The 20660-nt window shown below is 49.5% G+C and overlaps 1 protein-coding gene across 1 annotated transcript in view; it reads right to left on the reverse strand.

The window, feature by feature from the left end:
- DDX55 (DEAD-box helicase 55) overlaps positions 1-12477 on the reverse strand; it is a 47845-nt gene extending 35368 nt beyond the window's left edge. Inside the window, exon 1 of the mRNA XM_086942908.1 lies at positions 12260-12477. Within this exon, the coding sequence (XP_086799034.1) occupies positions 12260-12367 (108 nt within the window). The 5' untranslated portion in view covers positions 12368-12477. The remainder of the gene's footprint in view (positions 1-12259) is intronic.
- Positions 12478-20660: the final 8183 nt, after the last annotated feature.

The following is a 20660-nucleotide window of genomic DNA, read 5'->3' on the forward strand; positions in this document are numbered from 1 at the left end:
TGGTTTCTTGGCAATGTGTTCCTAGATGGGGGGTTGCTGCCCAGGGTGATTCTCAGTGATGTGGCAACGGCGGAAAATTGAAGTGGGGATTTCATTCTCTATGAACTTTCATAAAGACTCTTGAAAACTTGTTGTTACTGCCAACTATAATTCCCTGGTATCTGCCTCTATCCATATTGGTCATGCCTAGGGGCCATTTCATTTGTAGTGTATTCATTATCAGATTGTTCGATAATTAAAAATAAGTTAATTCTTTTACAAAAGAAAAGGCTTCAATTGATCTGGATTGTACATATTAATGTGTATTCTATTATAACACTTTGAATAAAGATTTACCACAATAGGCATTAAACTGCTGTGTATAAAATAATATATTGTACTGACACATATAGTGCTGAGATAATAACGATACATTTTCTATGTATTTATTTTATCCCAATTTATTTTCTTTGCCCTTTAATTTTATTTTTTTAACACATTTACATAGGGTTTTTGCACATCATACAACACATTTGCATTTGTGCAACTCATAATCAACGATTGTTCAGGTCCACAACCACCAAGATTAATTTGCAGTCTCCCCTTTAACAAAACAATACCGCCCCCCTCCCTCTTTGAGTCCGTAACTATTCTCCAATATAGCCTATCTTGTGCCCTGTTACAATGCTCTGTTATGGGGTGTGAAGAGACAGGTAGGTCATGGAGTGCCATAATAGGGACGGTTTCTCTCCTGTTCTCGGTTATGTCCTGGGTTAGGCCTAGCTATGCGAGGGATCCCTCTGGGAAGCTGGCGTTAAGGAGCTCCTGGGTAATGCACTGGGAGTGTCGGAGTCTGGGTCAGTGAAGCTATCTACTAGTAAATCCCATGCGCTGAACGCATCAATAGTGCCCTCCCACAAAAGTAGCCTCCCCTCACAGCCCGCCCACTTCTTTGCCCCTAAATTGCACTTGAGTTCAGCCTGATTAAGAAAGCATTACATATGCAAATGTTTTTAAAACAAACCATATAGGCAGATAAAAGGGAAGATGGTGGTATGGGTGAAAGACAAGATGCCTCCACCTCCCCACAGTGAGTTTAATACTTGCCACTTCAAGACAATGACTTGTACATCATCTGGTCTTTGGGGAGTCCCTGCATACATGTTTTGGGAAAATATTTGCCAGCGACACACCCTTTGCTGGTGGCTTTCTCAATTTAAGTTGGGAACTAGACGAGGACTTCAGAGGGCTCTTGCTGCTATGACAATCCGGAAGGGCAGTTGAACCACTATTATGGAAAGTGGTAAACCCATGAGCCAGGATATGCAAATGGCAAAGCTCTTTACTGAGGAAGCCTCAATGTAGGGATGCACCCATGAGCACTCATTAGACCAACTAGCCAGAGTCACTAAAGCAGCTACAGCGCACCACCTGGGACCACTAAGCTGCAAAGATTCTCGAGTCAATCAATATCTATGATAAGAATGCAGTGTCTCGTAGGTGCCGGTTGTGAGAAGTTGGCCCGATATGCAGCGTTCGCTATTCTAGCGACCGCTATGTATCGTTCCAAACGACCCTTATGATGATTGGTTGTAAGTCAACCTATAGACCAGCTATCCTAGTAGCGTGGATACGAGCAGTCTAAGGCTAAAGACTCGAGAGGGCGTGTTAAGCCAGCTGTTTACCACACATGTACCCCTTGAACACCAAGTGAAAGGACACCACACAAGTGTTATGAAAATAAACAGGATATTTATTAAGATTCACAACAGCCCTGTACTCTTTATGAGGACAGGGTACTAAGCACAAACCAAATCTCTTAGGAAAATACTTCAAGTGCACAATTAAAACAAGTGTCCGAGGACACGGAAAGTTTAGAGGTCTCTGGCGGACCCGATAAGGCAAGTCGGAAGCGAGGGACTCAGGACCCTAGAGTAAAGAGGCTATGCAGGCACCGAAATGCCGAGTTACCTAGCCACGAGGGCTGCGGCTGCACAAGTCTTACAGGCGTCGGGGTCTTCGCTGACGAGCCAGGAGCCGGAAGAAAAGGGAGTTGCTGGCCGGCGACCAGTGATGAATAGTTCGTAGAGATCCAAGCCTGGATCAGAGATCGTTGACACCTGAAAGCAGAGGGGACCAAGTTCGTACTACTAGCCAGTAGTCAGAGGGTACCAGGAGGGCACCGGTTGGCCGTCACCTCGACTAGGTGAGTGGGCGACGCTAGGCTCTGCAGTCTCACGGACCAGGAGGCGTTGTCGGCGACCCGGATGGAGGTGCGAGCTGTCCCACGAAGGATGATGCTGTCGGCGTCGCTGGGCCCAGGATTGGGGCAACAAGCCTTGGCAGATTTCAGGGCCACGTGGTGGGCCTAAAATGGCGTCTTGAGGGGACCAGGAGGGTCCGGGGTGCTTCTCTCAAAGATAGAAGCAAAGGCCAGTCTGGAGCAACCAGACCAGCAGCGTTGGTTGTCGGATGTCGTCACAGGAGGGCACAAGCCAGCGGCTAGTGACCGGACAACGTGTTGAGCAGCGAGCAGAAGGGCCCCACGCAGATCGTGGAGATGCTGGGAGACTGCACTTCGGTGCTGGAGCGGCTCAGGGTCGGGGCTTCTCGGACCCCAGAGCACTCACCAGGGAATTACTTCGACGGTCGTGCTGGTTAAGAGCGTGCAGGTTTTGATGATGGCCGGTCCCTCGAGGTCTCGTCGCACCCACAGATCACAGCTGGGCTGATGACGTGGGTAGAGGTCAGAGGTGCCAGGGAAGCCGGTTCTCGTCGAGCTGGGCCGTCGGATTCCTTGAGGAAGGACTTGCAGCAAACCGCAGAGTTCTTAGATGGTGCCCGCTGATGCAGGGTGACTACTCCTTAGTCACAAGGGAGAAATCTTGAGAAGAGTCTCGAATGTCCTTTCGTAGAAAGTAGTTCTTGATTCAAAGATTATCTAATTTGGAAGGGTCCCCGCTCCGGCCTTTATCCTAAAGAAAGGGGTGGGTACATGACTAGGTCCTGCCCTAAGGGTGGGACCAGGAAGGGGGGTAGTTACACCCCTCTCCCCTGCCGGACTTTCCCCAGGCCAGGGCTGGCGCCCCTGGAACTGGTTCTGACCGGCAGATGCGTAGTGAGCACCGGGGTGCCACTCCGCAGTCACCTTCTCGCAAAAGCCCTACCTACCCAGAATACACAAACCCTGTCTGGGACGGTGCGAACACCGCCCTTGACAGGAAACCCTTTGTCCAAGCGCTCCTCGCTGGAAGGACTCCCAGCAGCAGGAGGTCAGACTCGTGTCTGTGGTGGCAGCATCCATTTTGTGGAGCTGAGGCTTTAGTTAACTTTAACCGGGGTTCACAGTTACATACATGTTGTGTCCCTCTAGAAGGGTGGAATGCTAACCCCGTCGCCAGAATTGGCGAGGGGTTAGTATTCCAATTCGTATGACACCTTACTCGACATGTTTTGATAAAGCAATACCAAAGTTAGCATTTAACCGCGAGGATTATAATGCACTTAAGAGTATATGGTATGCGATATCATGGAACAGCTATTAGGACTTGGTTCCGCAAGCTGCAGACAGGCTCAGCTCATGCCAGATTACCATCTCACACGATTCCAAGCACTCTGCCTTCAGGATTGTCAAGGCCTGCCATAGGAGTGACTGATAGGAATCTGTGTGTCCATTTTAGGGTTAGGTATAGGTATACTACACCTACAGCAAAGGGTGATTACACAACTTTGCCCCAGCTGTCATGCAGCCAGTTGTGTCAAATTTAGGAGGCCAGCCAGGGGTGGCATAATACATGCTGCAGCCCCTGGTAGCCCTGGGTACACCCATGCCCTGAGTTACAGGGTCTGATAGGGTGGCCCAGTACCAATTGGAAATGCACCTAGGGTACATGGAATCCATTTTAGAGAGAGAGCAGTAGGCCTGGGGTCCTGATTGGCAGGGTCCCAGGTCGACTATGTCCAAAAACCAGCTAAAACACAGGGCAAAAAGTTGGGGGCAACCATAGTCAGGAGGTACCTTCCTACACAACCCCCCCCCCCCCCCCCAAACGAAAGGAGATAAGGCTATCCTTGTCCAGGTAAGCCTCTATTACCTAAGTGGCCATATAAGGAAGGACCAGCTCTGGCTTGGTTTCCCCCTGTGTCATGGTCCACTAGGCAACCCCTCACCCTAAGGGTATCTGAGGGTCCCCACCATAGGGAATCTCTGTCTCTGGTGTGTCTTGGGAAAGAAAAAGGCTGATGCTGGGATGGAGTACTGAAGTGAGGCTCCTCTACCTTTGGGCTCAACTTCCTCCAATCACCATTCATCATGTGGGCCTTTCTTTCTTTAGCTGAGATGCACTGAGCTCTCAGGGTCAGCCTCTGGCTACCTAAAGCTGGAGGCTGAGTCCCTCTGTTTGGCTTACTGGAGGGACAGGTCAGGTCTGGGGTTTTTAGGCCCCATGTTTGGCTGTGCCCAACAGTGTCCAGCTGTGGGAGTTCCCTAACTACTTTTAAGGGGGATCCCTCAGGAGTCTGTTCTATTCTCACTTGGCTAGGTTTACCAGCTTCAGTGATCCTAATCTGCTGATTAAGGGGTTCTTTTGGACAGGGGGCCCTTTGGGGTCCACCACTGGCCTCCCTGATCTCTTCAGCCCTGGGCTGACTGAGGCAGGGTAGAGAGGTGCAGGTTACCTGCTCCAGACTGGGTCCCACCTGGGAAGGGTCCACTGCCATCAGGGGCTCTGCCAGGCTAGGCCTGACTACCTCTGGGACAGTTCCTTCAACAGGGGTAGAGTCAGTTCCCTGAGGAGGCTGGCTCTCACCTAGTGTCTGGGAGGGGGAAGACTCTTCTTCCTCCTCAATGCTCTCTGTTTGAGTGGAGTGATCCATTGTTTCAGGCTTCACAACCTCACTATCTGTCTGAGTATAGGCTGAGACCATTTCAACCTTGCCAACCTTTTCAGGAGGGCACTCAGTCTGTGTTTGGGCTGTGACTGTCACAGCCTTCCTATCCTGTTCTGGAAAGTCTGTCTGAGCCTGGGCAGTGGCTACCACTGCCCTTCCAACCTTTTCAGGGAGGAATGATGCTTGGACTGGGGCTGTAGCTATTACTGCCCCACTAACCTGTCTGGATAGGCCTATCATCCTGGAGTGAGTTTCCTGCTCCACCTCAGCCCAGGCTGAGAGTTCCAGGTCATTCCCCAGTAAGCAATCTACAGGTAGGTTATCTGTCACTGCCACTCTCATGGGCCCTGTGACATTACCCCAGCTGAGCTTGACTACTGCCATGGGATGCCTTCTCTTCACTCCATGAATGTCTGTCACCTGATAAGTAAAACCAGGGGTCAGTTGAGCAGAGGGGACCAGATGGTCACTCACCATGGTGAGGCTGGCCCCTGTGTCTCTGAATGCCTCAACTTTCTGACCATTCAATAAAACTTCTTGTCTATACTTTCCCAAAATGTGGGGTCCAGTAGTGAAGTTGGCAAACCCCATGCCAGTCTCACAGACAAGAGTGTGGTCAGGGAACCTGGCTAGGCCATAGTCCTCCTGATTGCCCAAAGTAATGCCCACCACATTCTTGGGGGCACTCCCACCACCTGGGGGATTACCACTAGTGGTAACAGGAGGTTTAGGAGTATTACCTGGGGGTATATTTCCCTTATTGCCATTTTTAGGGCAACTGGCATCACTTTTGTAATGGCCCACCTGTTTACAGGTATGGCAATAAGGTTTCTTCTGTTCTGAAGGAGTGTTCTGGGACCCACCACCCTTGTTGGAGTTTTGGGGCCCTTGGGAAGTCTTCTCTGTGGATTTATCCCCACCCTTCTCTTGAGGCTTGGTTGATTCCTTTTTCTGGTCACCACCCTGGTTTTTAGGCCTAACCCTGGTTCTGACCCATTTGTCTGCCCTCTTACCCAATTCCTGTGGAGAGGTCAGATCAGAGTCTACCAGGTGCTGATGTAATAACTGGTTCTGACAATTATTTAAGATTTGCTCCCTCATAATTAGATTATACAATCCTTTAAAATCAGTAACCTTACTACCCAGTAGCCAGCCTTCAAAAGCCTTAGTGGCACAATCAACAAAGTCAGTCCAATCTTGAGACTGAGTTTTCTGGGTGTCTCTGAACAGCATCCTGTATTGTTCAGTGGTTAAACCAAACCCATCAACCAGTGTATTCTTCAAGATTTGGTAATTGTTAGCATCCTCCACCCTTGTGGTGAGGAGCTTATCTCTACCTTTACCATCAAAGGAGAGCCACAAGATAGCTGCCCACTGACTTGGGGGAACACCCTGCACAGTGCAGGCTCTCTCCAAAGCAGTAATCCATTTGTGGATGTCATCCCCTTCTTTAAAGGGGGGCACTATCTTATTCAGGTGCTTTGTATCAAAACTCCTTTCCCTATTGCTAGGTTTGCTGCCACCAGTGGGCTGTAGCCCACATAATTCTTGCTTTCTAGCAAGGGCAAGTCTCTCTTTGGCCAGGGCAAGTTCTTCCCTTTCAATCCTCAGTTTGATTGCCCTTTCTTCTGCTTCATACACTCTCCTCTTAGGGGAAGACATCCCTCTATGAGAAGAGTTGAGAGAGCCATTGGTTCGAAGGGATCTGTTAGAGCCTCTTGATAGAGACCTAACTCGTCCATTCCCAATGTTAAGCTGACCTGAGAGTGGGCCCAGGAGTCCCCCAGTACCAAGCTCATGTCTGCTTAAGTTGGACCTGGTTAGTCTAATGACTTCTACCTGTCCCTTATTTGCCTCATCCCCTGACAACTGGTCCTCATCCTCATCCTCAGCATCATCTGCTTCCTGGAGGGGATGGTCCTGGCTATCAAAGGGTCCCTGTAAGGAGGGCAAACTTCCTTCTGGATTAGAAGGGTCTGGGTTACCAGCCCTACTGGCATCATAAGCCTCTAAGAGACCAATCAGAAAGGAAGTGGTGGGGTTAGACCCCTGTTTTAGTTTCCTGAGAGTACACACTTGTCTCATCTCATGGAAGCTAAGAGCAGCATATTTTGAAGTAAGGACCTGTGGAGGGTCCACTGACACAAGGGGATACTCAGAGTTTCCTCCTTTGTCTGACATGCTGATTCTAGTGTGGTGTAAGTGATGCACCTACCTACACTATGTGTTTACCTACTGATCCCTTGCTAAGAGTTGCAGCCAAGGTGTGCTAGGCCTTGAGGAGCTGCAACAGCTGGTTCAGTAGAACTCAGAGTATTCTAAGCTTGGTTATATGTACTAACAGTACTTACGTGATCTTTCAACAAGATATTCTTAGGATACGTGTGGTAAAACAACAGCAAGCTCAAATCCCAACCGCTGCTCACCAATGTGAGAAGTTGGCCCGATATGCAGCGTTCGCTATTCTAGCGACCGCTATGTATCGTTCCAAACGACCCTTATGATGATTGGTTGTAAGTCAACCTATAGACCAGCTATCCTAGTAGCGTGGATACGAGCAGTCTAAGGCTAAAGACTCGAGAGGGCGTGTTAAGCCAGCTGTTTACCACACATGTACCCCTTGAACACCAAGTGAAAGGACACCACACAAGTGTTATGAAAATAAACAGGATATTTATTAAGATTCACAACAGCCCTGTACTCTTTATGAGGACAGGGTACTAAGCACAAACCAAATCTCTTAGGAAAATACTTCAAGTGCACAATTAAAACAAGTGTCCGAGGACACGGAAAGTTTAGAGGTCTCGGGCGGACCCGATAAGGCAAGTCGGAAGCGAGGGACTCAGGACCCTAGAGTAAAGAGGCTATGCAGGCACCGAAATGCCGAGTTACCTAGCCACGAGGGCTGCGGCTGCACAAGTCTTACAGGCGTCGGGGTCTTCGCTGACGAGCCAGGAGCCGGAAGAAAAGGGAGTTGCTGGCCGGCGACCAGTGATGAATAGTTCGTAGAGATCCAAGCCTGGATCAGAGATCGTTGACACCTGAAAGCAGAGGGGACCAAGTTCGTACTACTAGCCAGTAGTCAGAGGGTACCAGGAGGGCACCGGTTGGCCGTCACCTCGACTAGGTGAGTGGGCGACGCTAGGCTCTGCAGTCTCACGGACCAGGAGGCGTTGTCGGCGACCCGGATGGAGGTGCGAGCTGTCCCACGAAGGATGATGCTGTCGGCGTCGCTGGGCCCAGGATTGGGGCAACAAGCCTTGGCAGATTTCAGGGCCACGTGGTGGGCCTAAAATGGCGTCTTGAGGGGACCAGGAGGGTCCGGGGTGCTTCTCTCAAAGATAGAAGCAAAGGCCAGTCTGGAGCAACCAGACCAGCAGCGTTGGTTGTCGGATGTCGTCACAGGAGGGCACAAGCCAGCGGCTAGTGACCGGACAACGTGTTGAGCAGCGAGCAGAAGGGCCCCACGCAGATCGTGGAGATGCTGGGAGACTGCACTTCGGTGCTGGAGCGGCTCAGGGTCGGGGCTTCTCGGACCCCAGAGCACTCACCAGGGAATTACTTCGACGGTCGTGCTGGTTAAGAGCGTGCAGGTTTTGATGATGGCCGGTCCCTCGAGGTCTCGTCGCACCCACAGATCACAGCTGGGCTGATGACGTGGGTAGAGGTCAGAGGTGCCAGGGAAGCCGGTTCTCGTCGAGCTGGGCCGTCGGATTCCTTGAGGAAGGACTTGCAGCAAACCGCAGAGTTCTTAGATGGTGCCCGCTGATGCAGGGTGACTACTCCTTAGTCACAAGGGAGAAATCTTGAGAAGAGTCTCGAATGTCCTTTCGTAGAAAGTAGTTCTTGATTCAAAGATGATCTAATTTGGAAGGGTCCCCGCTCCGGCCTTTATCCTAAAGAAAGGGGTGGGTACATGACTAGGTCCTGCCCTAAGGGTGGGACCAGGAAGGGGGGTAGTTACACCCCTCTCCCCTGCCGGACTTTCCCCAGGCCAGGGCTGGCGCCCCTGGAACTGGTTCTGACCGGCAGATGCGTAGTGAGCACCGGGGTGCCACTCCGCAGTCACCTTCTCGCAAAAGCCCTACCTACCCAGAATACACAAACCCTGTCTGGGACGGTGCGAACACCGCCCTTGACAGGAAACCCTTTGTCCAAGCGCTCCTCGCTGGAAGGACTCCCAGCAGCAGGAGGTCAGACTCGTGTCTGTGGTGGCAGCATCCATTTTGTGGAGCTGAGGCTTTAGTTAACTTTAACCGGGGTTCACAGTTACATACATGTCGTGTCCCTCTAGAAGGGTGGAATGCTAACCCCGTCGCCAGAATTGGCGAGGGGTTAGTATTCCAATTCGTATGACACCTTACTCGACATGTTTTGATAAAGCAATACCAAAGTTAGCATTTAACCGCGAGGATTATAATGCACTTAAGAGTATATGGTATGCGATATCATGGAACAGCTATTAGGACTTGGTTCCGCAAGCTGCAGACAGGCTCAGCTCATGCCAGAGCACCATCTCACACGATTCCAAGCACTCTGCCTTCAGGATTGTCAAGGCCTGCCATAGGAGTGACTGATAGGAATCTGTGTGTCCATTTTAGGGTTAGGTATAGGTATACTACACCTACAGCAAAGGGTGATTACACGACTTTGCCCCAGCTGTCATGCAGCCAGTTGTGTCAAATTTAGGAGGCCAGCCAGGGGTGGCATAATACATGCTGCAGCCCCTGGTAGCCCTGGGTACACCCATGCCCTGAGTTACAGGGTCTGATAGGGTGGCCCAGTACCAATTGGAAACGCACCTAGTGTACATGGAATCCATTTTAGAGAGAGAGCAGTAGGCCTGGGGTCCTGATTGGCAGGGTCCCAGGTCGACTATGTCCAAAAACCAGCTAAAACACAGGGCAAAAAGTTGGGGGCAACCATAGTCAGGAGGTACCTTCCTATACCGGTGACCTGTAGGGTGCCTCTATCGGACTGATTCCTTCCAGTCTAAGAGAAAAATATATTTTTTCTCTTCACCCCAGCCATTAGGATTTCTTTGGTTGAGGCCTGTTGCCCTGATTCTAGAACACTTTCAACTAACGCACTAGTTTGAACATTTCTTACGATATAGGAGCATCATGTCACAGTTGGCTCAATACCTAAATATGCATTCACAGTTGAGACTGTTCAAGCCCGAGGGAAGACTGGGCGTCCCTGATACTGGAAAATGTTGATCATGATCAAACTATTCAGTATACGGTACTCTAAACGTTGGTATTCCTAAGGGATTTCAAAGTTGGTACTGACACACTACTTTACCTGTCTACGGAGGGGAAAAAACGTCAAAAGAAATAGAGATGTGTTGGGTCTTTAAATGGTCCCTCTTGGAACGGTGTCCAAACTGGATACTGGTAATCCTATAATTCAGTCTGTTTAAGCTTGGTACTTTAAATTTACCATTGTTAACTTGGGTGGGGCCCTTATTTTGTTTGGGTAAAGGGAGTCTGAAAACCATTCGGTTTTTACTGCAATAACTTAGCAATAAGGTCTCAAATACACATGTGCAGCATGCATCCACAGATGGCGATATTAAAACAATAGGGTCTGCCATCACATGACAATCCAGCCACCTTTGATCATCTTACTGTCCGGTGCCTCTAGCTCACTGACTAGCTTTGTGTACAGGAGCAAATGAGTCATGCGATGTATCGAAGCAAAATAAACCAGATAAAAAAATTAAATAATTAAAACGAGTCCATGAATTCTGGGGGGAAGAATACCAACACCTACACTGTAACACTGACCACAGGGATTCATTTTAACACTAAAAATGCATTAATGATTGTTGTTCTGTCCCTGAAGTTACGAGCACCTTATGTTTTTAGTGTTTATCATCAATAGCGCTAGAACATTTCTCAGAATGGGGGTGCTGGTCATTAACACCCTCTCACTAAAAGAACAGAAATTGTGAAACATACAGATGCAACCAAAAGAGTGAGTATATCAAAAAGCCAAACACATATAAGCCTTGGGAGTGAGGGGAGCGGAGTGGGGGATTTTGAGCCATATTTCACAGATATGTAGTTAGATATGGTATGATGCAGTAATGTCATTCCTAGATAGCATATGCTCCAGAGAGATGTTCTCTAGGTGCTACTAACGCACTAGAAATAATCATCACTCCAGCAACTCTGTTGTGACTAGAGAAGAGCGAGTCTTCATTGATTTTAGAACTAGTGGTAATGGTTTGTTTTACAGATGAGCCTAGAGAGTCATAGAGTTTCAACATGAATGGGCAATGCTGCCAGTCTCCCATGTAAACAGGTTTTATCCAAACAACTACCGTTGACTGGTCAGTGTAGACAAAGTGAATCTAATAGTCGACTGTGTGGGTATTAGTGCACCCATCCCAAAACATCCTCACCAGTTTGCCACATTCATTAACTGGATTGATTATGCCCCAGTGAAAAGGCTAAGGAGCACTTAAGAGACTGGCAAATGACTTTTTTGTCGTTCTCTCTATTAGTGTTTAAAGCAAGGAAGCTACAGAACACTTCGACTCTGCCCCAATTATCTCGGTTTCCGTAAACTACTCAAAACTTACCTCTTTCAATTCGCTTTTGAGTAATTATGCTGTCTGCCCCCGTTGTTGTCTATGAGCGCCATGAAACCATTTGGTGACCGTGCGCGGTAAAAGTGATTTTAACATAACATAGGAAGGTGGAGGGTTTCTGGTTATAGCCAGAAGAACTGTTGACTAGAAGGTAGGTTTTGGGCTTTCCAAAGCTCTATATGTATGAGATCTGTCTAAATGAGTATGGGTAGCACCAATAATCATTTAAATATCACTTACTATTAAGAACATTTTACTATGCAAAGGTACCATTTATATAAGTCATAGAATAACGAGATTGAGAACAAAAAATATGGAGTTCTGAACCTATGTCTTGCAGCTAAACTAGCATGTAGCTTTTAGATGCCGGTTCATTTCTCATTTAGCTATTCTGTAAGTATTGTAACTTTTGGCTGGCACGTAACACACGGATCTCTACAACAAAAGTTGTAACTCAGTGAGCAAAATACAATTCCGTGATCTGCAAGTTGTACACTGTGCTTTGCAGCAATCACATTATCCCTGTTAACTATTGTTTTCATTTTATGAGCGGAACCAATGAATAGACTAGACTGCACACACAAATCTCCAGCAATTGCATTAATCACCAGAATTATCTAACCACTATTAGTGACTAGGTACACAAAGATATTGACCGCAGGTACCATAAAAAAAATGTAAATGTACTATGTGACCATTGCAAGAACATATTTACTACCACATGTATCCTTGTTGACAATTTCTCCGTGGCAGAGATTTTTGAAAACAGATTTCTTAACAAAATCCATTTACCTGTACTGGAGTCATATGTGTGAAACCCAGATCCGCTAGGCTCTGCAGCACCTCCTGATGTAGTTTCACAGGCAGGCTCTGCCAGCTGCCTTCAGTCACAGACTCCATCCCCACTTCGTGCAGTTCTTCTATGCCTGTGCGACACGTGAGCGCCACTTCCGGCTCCTCCGAAAAGAAACACACGCTTCCACTACAGTTCCACCTTCAGAGTGTGCTGTCAACATAGAAGAAAGACAAACATTACGCCTCGTCCATCTGCGCTTAAAATATGGCGGCCATCTTGGAGTGTTTTGTTCTGTTTAAGTAAACAGGAACCCTTATACAGAGCGATACTAAAATGGTTTGAATAGTACGGAATACGAATCTTTTAGATTTTATGCATCAATATAGTCGTCAGTATTGTTTAAAAAGTAGAAATCCGTCTAATTTACCTTTTCATTGTATATATCAAACTGTATTAACTTGGGTAACACAAATTCAGAAATTCCCATTCCAATATGGATCTTTTGTTAGCACGAAAGCATGAAATATTTGCATTGTGATCCTTTTTTGTGTCCTTCCATAGTGTGATCTTCTTTGATAGGGGGACATTAGGATTCTATGTCAGGAAGCGGAGGCGAGGATTTTGCTAGTCCTTTCTCCATTTTATTGGACAGCAAGTTAGAAGTAAGAAAAAACAATAAACCAAGGACTACCCAAACCAACATGGCAGCGGTAGTCATGGTAACATATCAACCAATCAGAGTCCAACAGTCAGCATATAGGGAATCCCAGCTGTTAGTCCTTCCTCTTTCTCCATTGCTGCCTCGGCAAGATAAGTCACGTTTTACTTCAGCTTGATCTTTGTCGTGGCAGTTTTGATTTTGAGTGTAGACAGCTTTGTTTGGATATCTTTTGACTAGAATTGGACTTTGCCTTTGTTGTAGGCTGTGTTATTGTGTATTTAACGCTGTAGGCTTTCAGGCCGAGCGTTTCTTCTTCGCGCGTGCGCGGTCTTGGTGTCGGCTTCTGACGCCGACCAGCTGTTCTCCTCAGCGCTCTTCGCGCTTGAGTAGAAACGCGCTGAGGCTTTGCGCTTCATTTGTTTTTTGCCTCTCCCTCACACTGACGCTGTTTTTCGACGGCAGGAATTATCTTCTGACTGAATTTTTATAAATTTCAATTTATTTTCAGTCAGAACTTTTGTGTTTCAGGCTTTTTCATTGGTGTTAGCCTGTGTGGTACCTGTGTGAAGGGTTTCCCCTTATATATAGTTGGGGTGTTTGTGTATGGGTACCAGTTTTTCTGCTAAAATGCAGTCCGGTCCTTCTACTGTCGAGGTGGTGGCTCCTAATGATCAGCCACAACTGACCCCTTCGCACCCTCCTGCAGAGGTAGACAGGCTTCTCTCTTCTGCGATAGCTCAAGCTCTGGCACCTCTGCAGGACAGTGTAAATAGACTGTCAGCCCATGTTTTCAAGAATGATACAGGTTTTTTTGGGGACAGTGGGGCAGGGCCCAGTGGTGTTCCATGTGCTCTACCACGTACGGCCAGGAAGCGTGATGCGGGGCACCTGGAGGGCTTCAGTAAATTATCTGAGGTCTTTCGTAAGAGTGCGCGCACGCTTAGAAGCGCACCCTACCGGGGGGACGACTTGCCCGGTGAGACTGGTGGTATTGCCACCCAGGACCTTGACCCGGAGGAAGGGTTCCCCATCGAGGGAGATGATGAGGAGGACAAGTACGTAGATGAGGATGAGGACGCTTCCTCAGAGGATTTTTCTGATGTGAGCAGGTCTTGGCGCCCAAAGCCCAGTGCTCCTAGTCTTACGGAGGGTGATCATGTACTTCCTAATATGTTTGACCCATCTACTATTGTTAGACCCAGGTCATCGGAGTGGTTTCCTGAGCAGTCTACTGCTGATTATGTCGCAGCTAAGCTTCGACAGCCTTTACCTCAGGATGTTCGCCTTCGCCTGCGTTCTGAGTGCCCACGCCCTTCCCTTCCCTTTAGGGTGGCATGCACCCCTGAGATTGATCCCAAGTTGTGTACCTTCTTCGCTAAATATATCAAGGACCCTAAAAAGGGTATAGATAGGTCATGGAAAGCCTGTCAGGATAAGCTCTTGGATGTCGTGGGCCCTCTGACTAAAATAATTGAAGTGGCCCAACGTTCTAAAGAGTCGGGCTTACCGATGTCGGTTGATGACGTTGCTGGTTGGTCGCAACGTGCAATGTGCCTTCTTGGCAATGCCAATTGCGCGCTTTCGGCGGAACGTCGACGATCCTTGCTTCTTAAGATTGATCCAAAGCTAGGAGAGTTGTCGTCTTCTGAGGCGGGCCCAATTGCGCAGGGTGCTTTGTTTGGAGACCCCTTTGTGAAGGAGTTGGGGAAGATTTTTTCCCAAAAAGGTTTTTGGCGGGGCCGGCAGAGGCAGGGGTCGCTCTTCCGGCCGTCAGGTCCAGCAAGGCCCCAATAGAGGCCAATCCAGAAGAAATAACGGCTGGAATGATGGACGACAGGGTACCTTTTACCCTTCCAAAGGAGGCAGAGGCCAAGGCAGAGGACGTGGTGGAAACCAGTCCAACTCCAGAGGATTTAATGGTAAGATTTCGTATCATCTCTCTGGTTCAAATGGGGGGAAGGTTAGCGTTGTTTCCCCAGGCCTGGTCGTCGATAACTTCAGATCCTTGGGTTCTAGAGACTGTTCAGGGGTTTCACATCGAATTTTACGGTTCCCCCGTTCAACTCTCTCGTCCTCGCCCTCTAGTTTTTTCTGTCACAGAACAGGAACTTATAGATTTAGAGGTTCGGGCGATGTTACAAAAAGGCGCCATCATCCCCTCGGTGCTTCACCCAAACGGCTTCCTCAGCAACATCTACCTTGTGGAAAAGAAGGGCAAGGGGTTCAGACCGGTAATCAACCTCCGCTCCTTTTTTTTTTTTTTTTTTTTTTGCTTGTTACGCGCCGGCATCACACCCGAAGGTGTATCTCCGCGCGGTGCTGTGAGGTGAACAGGTCGGAAAGGCTCCTCCTAGAATAGTACAGTCTTTAGACGTTTCCTGAAGGCTGTGTGGCTCTGGCATTCCCTGGGGGAAAGGGGGAGACTGTTCCATAGACGAGGACCCATGATAGATAGGGCACGGCCTCCCTGTCTGGTCTTATAATGTCTAGGAACCTGAAGCAGCTGTTGATTAGAGGACCTGAGGCTACGGGAAGGACGATGAAAAACAAATTTGTCTGTCAAGTAATGTGGTCCCAGATTGTGTAAACATTTATGTATCACACAGCTGATCTTAAATTCTATCCGTTTCCGGATAGGAAGCCAATGAAGGGCCTTAAGGAGGGGAAGGGACGGAGTTCTGGGGGGGGTGTTGGTCACCAGCCGTGCTGCGGTGTTCTGCACCACCTGCAGTTTGTTGAGCACTCCCTCATTGGCAGCTAGAAGTAAGCCATTACAATAGTCCAGGCGACTTAAAACGAGGGCCTGGACCAGGGTCTTCCGGGTATCATCAGGTAGAAGGGGGAACACCTTCCGAAGGAGGCCAATAGTGTGGAAACAAGACCCTGCAGTGGTGCTGGCATGGTGAGAAAGGGTAAGGTCCTGGTCTAGACGTACTCCCAGGTTCTTGACTACCTGTTTGGGGAGCGGTGCCTGTCCCAAGCTTGGAGGCCACCAGTCTGGGGTCCAGAGGGTTCTCGCCTCTCCGAATAACATGACCTCAGACTTTCCTACATTACACTGTAGGAAGTTTTTGGCCATCCAGCTGGCGATTGCAGTCATGCCGTTAGAGAAAGCTTGTCTAATCTCAGGAGTAAAGGTCTTAAAAGTAAACAGCAGCTGCGTGTCGTCAGCGTAGGAGATAGGCATGAACCCAAAGGGCCTGATCATGTTGGCCAGAGAGGAGACATATACGTTAAACAACGTAGGGCTAAGACATGAGCCCTGCGGGACTCCTCTGATGATGTTGGCCGAGGAGGAGCTAAAGGAGCCCATGTTCACCGTCTGTGTCCGCTCTGAAAGAAAGCTGGTAAACCATGCCAGGGCAGCTTTGTCAATGCCTGTCTCCTTTAACCTGGTAAGGAGAATGGCATGGGATATGGTGTCGAATGCTGCGGACAAGTCCAGCAGCACCAACACCACAGACAGCCCTCTGTCCAGAGACATGCGTATGGCATCCGTAACGGAGAGGAGGGCGGTCTCAGTACCATGCCTGGGCCTAAACCCGGACTGAGAATGGTCTAAGCTGCCAGTCTGTTCAATGAAGGAGGAGAGATGGTGATTGACATGCTTCTCCGTCAATTTGGCGATGAATGGCAGAAGGGATATAGGCCTCAGGTTGGTCATGTCTGACCAAGGGATGGCGGTGTTCTTCCTGATGGGCTTAACTATGGCCTCCTTCCACACCCGGGGGACCAGCCCTTCAGATAGAGAGCGGTTGATCACCGTCTGAATACAGGGGCTGAGGACACTCCCAATGTGGTGCATAACCCGGGCAGGTACGAGGTCTACTGGGCTACCTGACTTAATGGTCCCGATCAGAGAGTTGACCTGGTCTAAGGTGATCTCAGGGATAGATGATAGTGAGGTTGGGGCAGCCCCGACTGTTCCAGGCTGAGAGCTTGAAGGGGGGACATTATCCTCCACGGCTGTGCTAGATTGAGAGATTTTTTGATAGATGGCATCAATTTTATCCGAGAAAAAACCGGCCGTGTCATCGCACAGTTTTTGTGTTAGCACTTCTGCACTGTCGCAAGCGGCAGGCTTAGTAAATGTGCATAGCACCTGATACAGCATTTTGGGGTTGTGACCGGCTCCAGAGAGTTGGGAGATGATATGGGACTTGCGGGCAGCTCTGATGTTTTTATGATAGAGTCTCATTGCTGAGCTATACCTATCTCTATCAACAGTGCTTCGCGAGAGTCTCCAAGATTTCTCCAGCTTTCTGCAAGCTCTTTTCTCCGCGCGCAATAAGTCTGAGTACCATAGTTCTTGTTTACGGTCCGACCGCTGGTTACAGTGTCTTAAGGGGGCGATCTTGTTGACCGCTGTGCTCAGAGCATTATTAAATTTGAACAAAGCCAAGTTGGGGGAGTCTGAAGGAAGAAAATCAGGAGGGATGAAGGCATTACTAAAGGAGTCAATGGACACCTTATGCCACTGTCTGCGCCATTGCGGCAGGGGAGTGGGGTTGGGGCGTTTCTCCGAGAGCGTGGGGAGGAGGAAGTGGATTATAAAATGGTCGGTCCATTCCACCTGTAAAGGGGGGTGACAGGTCAAGGAATGAGAGTTTGATAGGATTAAATCGAGGGTATGACCGGCCTGATGCGTCGGGCCCTGGTTGCACTGTTTGAAGCCTAGGGCAGATAGATCAGTCAGCAAGTTGCGAGTATCAGCGTTGTCAGGTAATTCGCTGTGAACATTGAAGTCCCCTAGGAGTACAAAATTAGTTCCAGATTTGATGTGGGGGGCTAGAGTCTCCAGGAGGATAGACGAAGCCTCAGTGTAGGGGCCCGGAGGACGGTACACTAATGCTCCCTTCCAATAAGATAGGGGCGTGAGAGCAGCTTTAAAAACCAGTATCTCAATGTCGTCAGTGCAGCATTGGTCGAGAAGAGTGACAGAGAGAGTATCCTTGTAGATTACCGCGACCCCGCCGCCAGTTTTAACAGGGCGGTCCAGCCTAAGGATCTTATACCCCGAAGGGACCCCCAAGGCAATAGCAGGGACCAGGTGGGGTTTAAGCCAGGTCTCGGTGCAGAAACAGTAGTCGGGGCGGTTTGAGTGTATTAGGTCCCAAACTTCCGAATGGTGCTTAGAGAGAGATCTGACATTACATAGTATGCTATTACCCCTGGGGAGCATAGGATTGAGATCCACAGGAATTAGAATGTCTGTAAGGGGAGGACCTGGGAGTGACTGGAAATGACAATATTTGCAGGAAAACGGGCCCCCGGGACATGGGCCGGTATCCTGTGCGCAGCCTTTAGGCGGCGGATGCCACAAATTACGTAAGTCATTAGAGGAATAACTTAGTCTATCTGCTACTCTACAGGTGGAAGCAGCAGGAGTAGGGGTCATGGCCCCTGGCCCCGTTCGGTCACGGACGGGCACAGACGGGCTCCTCTCTGGCTCGTCTCAGGCGCGACTAAGGCGCCCCCTGCGCGCAACCGCTGCGCGCTAGGGTGACGAGAGGGCTTAAATGCCCTGCCTGAAGGGGTCAGCTAGAGCGCTAACAGCGCGAGTGTGTGGGTGGGGTCACTGGCTCTTCCTGTCCCGCCCTCCGCTCAAGCGGCACTGGCTGCCGTGTCGGACCGGGGCGGGGCAGGGGAAGAAACGAGCACAAGCCCAGAAACAGCGCGGTTTAGCGGTGAGTATGCAGAAGAGTTCTAAAAGTATTATTCACCATTAAAATCACAGAATATCTAAAAGCAAAGCATGAGCACAACAAAACAGGTACCGGCTAGTGGGGAGCGCCGGAGCACTGACACAATCACAGCTGATAGAACAGCGGCACGGGGAGACTCTGCCACCGTCTCTCCTTCCGCAAGCTGCCGCAGCTCCTCGCCGCCTTAAACGCCCTGCCTGAAGGGGTCAGCTAGAGCGCTAACAGCGCGAGAGTGTGGGTGGGGTCACTGGCTCTTCCTGTCCCGCCCTCCGCTCAAGCGGCACTGGCTGCCGTGTCGGACCGGGGCGGGGCAGGGGAAGAAACGAGCACAAGCCCAGAAACAGCGCGGTTTAGCGGTGAGTATGCAGAAGAGTTCTAAAAGTATTATTCACCATTAAAATCACAGAATATCTAAAAGCAAAGCATGAGCACAACAAAACAGGTACCGGCTAGTGGGGAGCGCCGGAGCACTGACACAATCACAGCTGATAGAACAGCGGCACGGGGAGACTCTGCCACCGTCTCTCCTTCCGCAAGCTGCCGCAGCTCCTCGCCGCCTTAAATGTCCTGCCTGAAGGGGTCAGCTAGAGCGCTAACAGCGCGAGAGTGTGGGTGGGGTCACTGGCTCTTCCTGTCCCGCCCTCCGCTCAAGCGGCACTGGCTGCCGTGTCGGACCGGGGCGGGGCAGGGGAAGAAACGAGCACAAGCCCAGAAACAGCGCGGTTTAGCGGTGAGTATGCAGAAGAGTTCTAAAAGTATTATTCACCATTAAAATCACAGAATATCTAAAAGCAAAGCATGAGCACAACAAAACAGGTACCGGCTAGTGGGGAGCGCCGGAGCACTGACACAATCACAGCTGATAGAACAGCGGCACGGGGAGACTCTGCCACCGTCTCTCCTTCCGCAAGCTGCCGCAGCTCCTCGCCGCCTTAAATGCCCTGCCTGAAGGGGTCAGCTAGAGCGCTAACAGCGCGAGAGTGTGGGTGGGGTCACTGGCTCTTCCTGTCCCGCCCTCCGCTCAAGCGGCACTGGCTGCCGTGTCGGACCGGGGCGGGGCAGGGGAAGAAACGAGCACAAGCCCAGAAACAGCGCGGTTTAGCGGTGAGTATGCAGAAGAGTTCTAAAAGTATTATTCACCATTAAAATCACAGAATATCTAAAAGCAAAGCATGAGCACAACAAAACAGGTACCGGCTAGTGGGGAGCGCCGGAGCACTGACACAATCACAGCTGATAGAACAGCGGCACGGGGAGACTCTGCCACCGTCTCTCCTTCCTTCTCTTCCTCCTTCAACGAATGGCTGATTTACAGACACTTCAAGATGGAGGGCATCCATCTTTTGAGAGACCTTCTGTTGCAGAACGATTGGTTGGTTCGCTTGGATCTGAAAGATGCTTATCTTTCGGTTCCAATCTTTCCTCCTCATTGTCGATTCCTCCAGTTTCTGTGGAAGGAGCAGGTTTACGAATTTCGTACGCTCCCCTTTGGTCTTTCCTCAGCACCTTGGTGCTTTACCAAACTCCTGCGCCCGGTGGTAGAACATCTCCGTACCCTGGGGATTCGTCTAATTGTTTACCTGGACGACATTCTTTTAATGAGTCAGTCCAAGGATCTCCTTCTTCACCATCTTCAGGTTACAATAACCCTTCTTCAGTCTCTGGGCTTCATCATCAATGCCCAGAAGTCGGATCTCATTCCTCGTCAGGAAATGACTTTCCTTGGCTTTCTGATCATAACTACGGATGCGACGCTTCATCTTCCTTCCGAAAAGATCTCCAAGATCAAGAAGGAGATTCGCAAGGTTCTCCGACGGGATCGAATATCCCTCCGCCAATTGGCCAGGATTGTGGGCTTACTGTCTTCGTCGATCCAGGCCATTTTTCCAGGCCCTCTTCATTACAGGGCTCTTCAGAGACTGAAGGCGTTTCATCTTCGCAAGGGTCTCACTTACTCGGAACTGATTTCCTTAAATCTGGAAGCCCGGTCGGAACTTCTTTGGTGGTTAGATCACATGGATGCTTGGAACG

This window comes from Lissotriton vulgaris, chromosome 11 (assembly GCF_964263255.1).
Source record: "Lissotriton vulgaris chromosome 11, aLisVul1.2, whole genome shotgun sequence".
Classification (NCBI taxonomy): Eukaryota; Metazoa; Chordata; class Amphibia; order Caudata; family Salamandridae; genus Lissotriton; species Lissotriton vulgaris.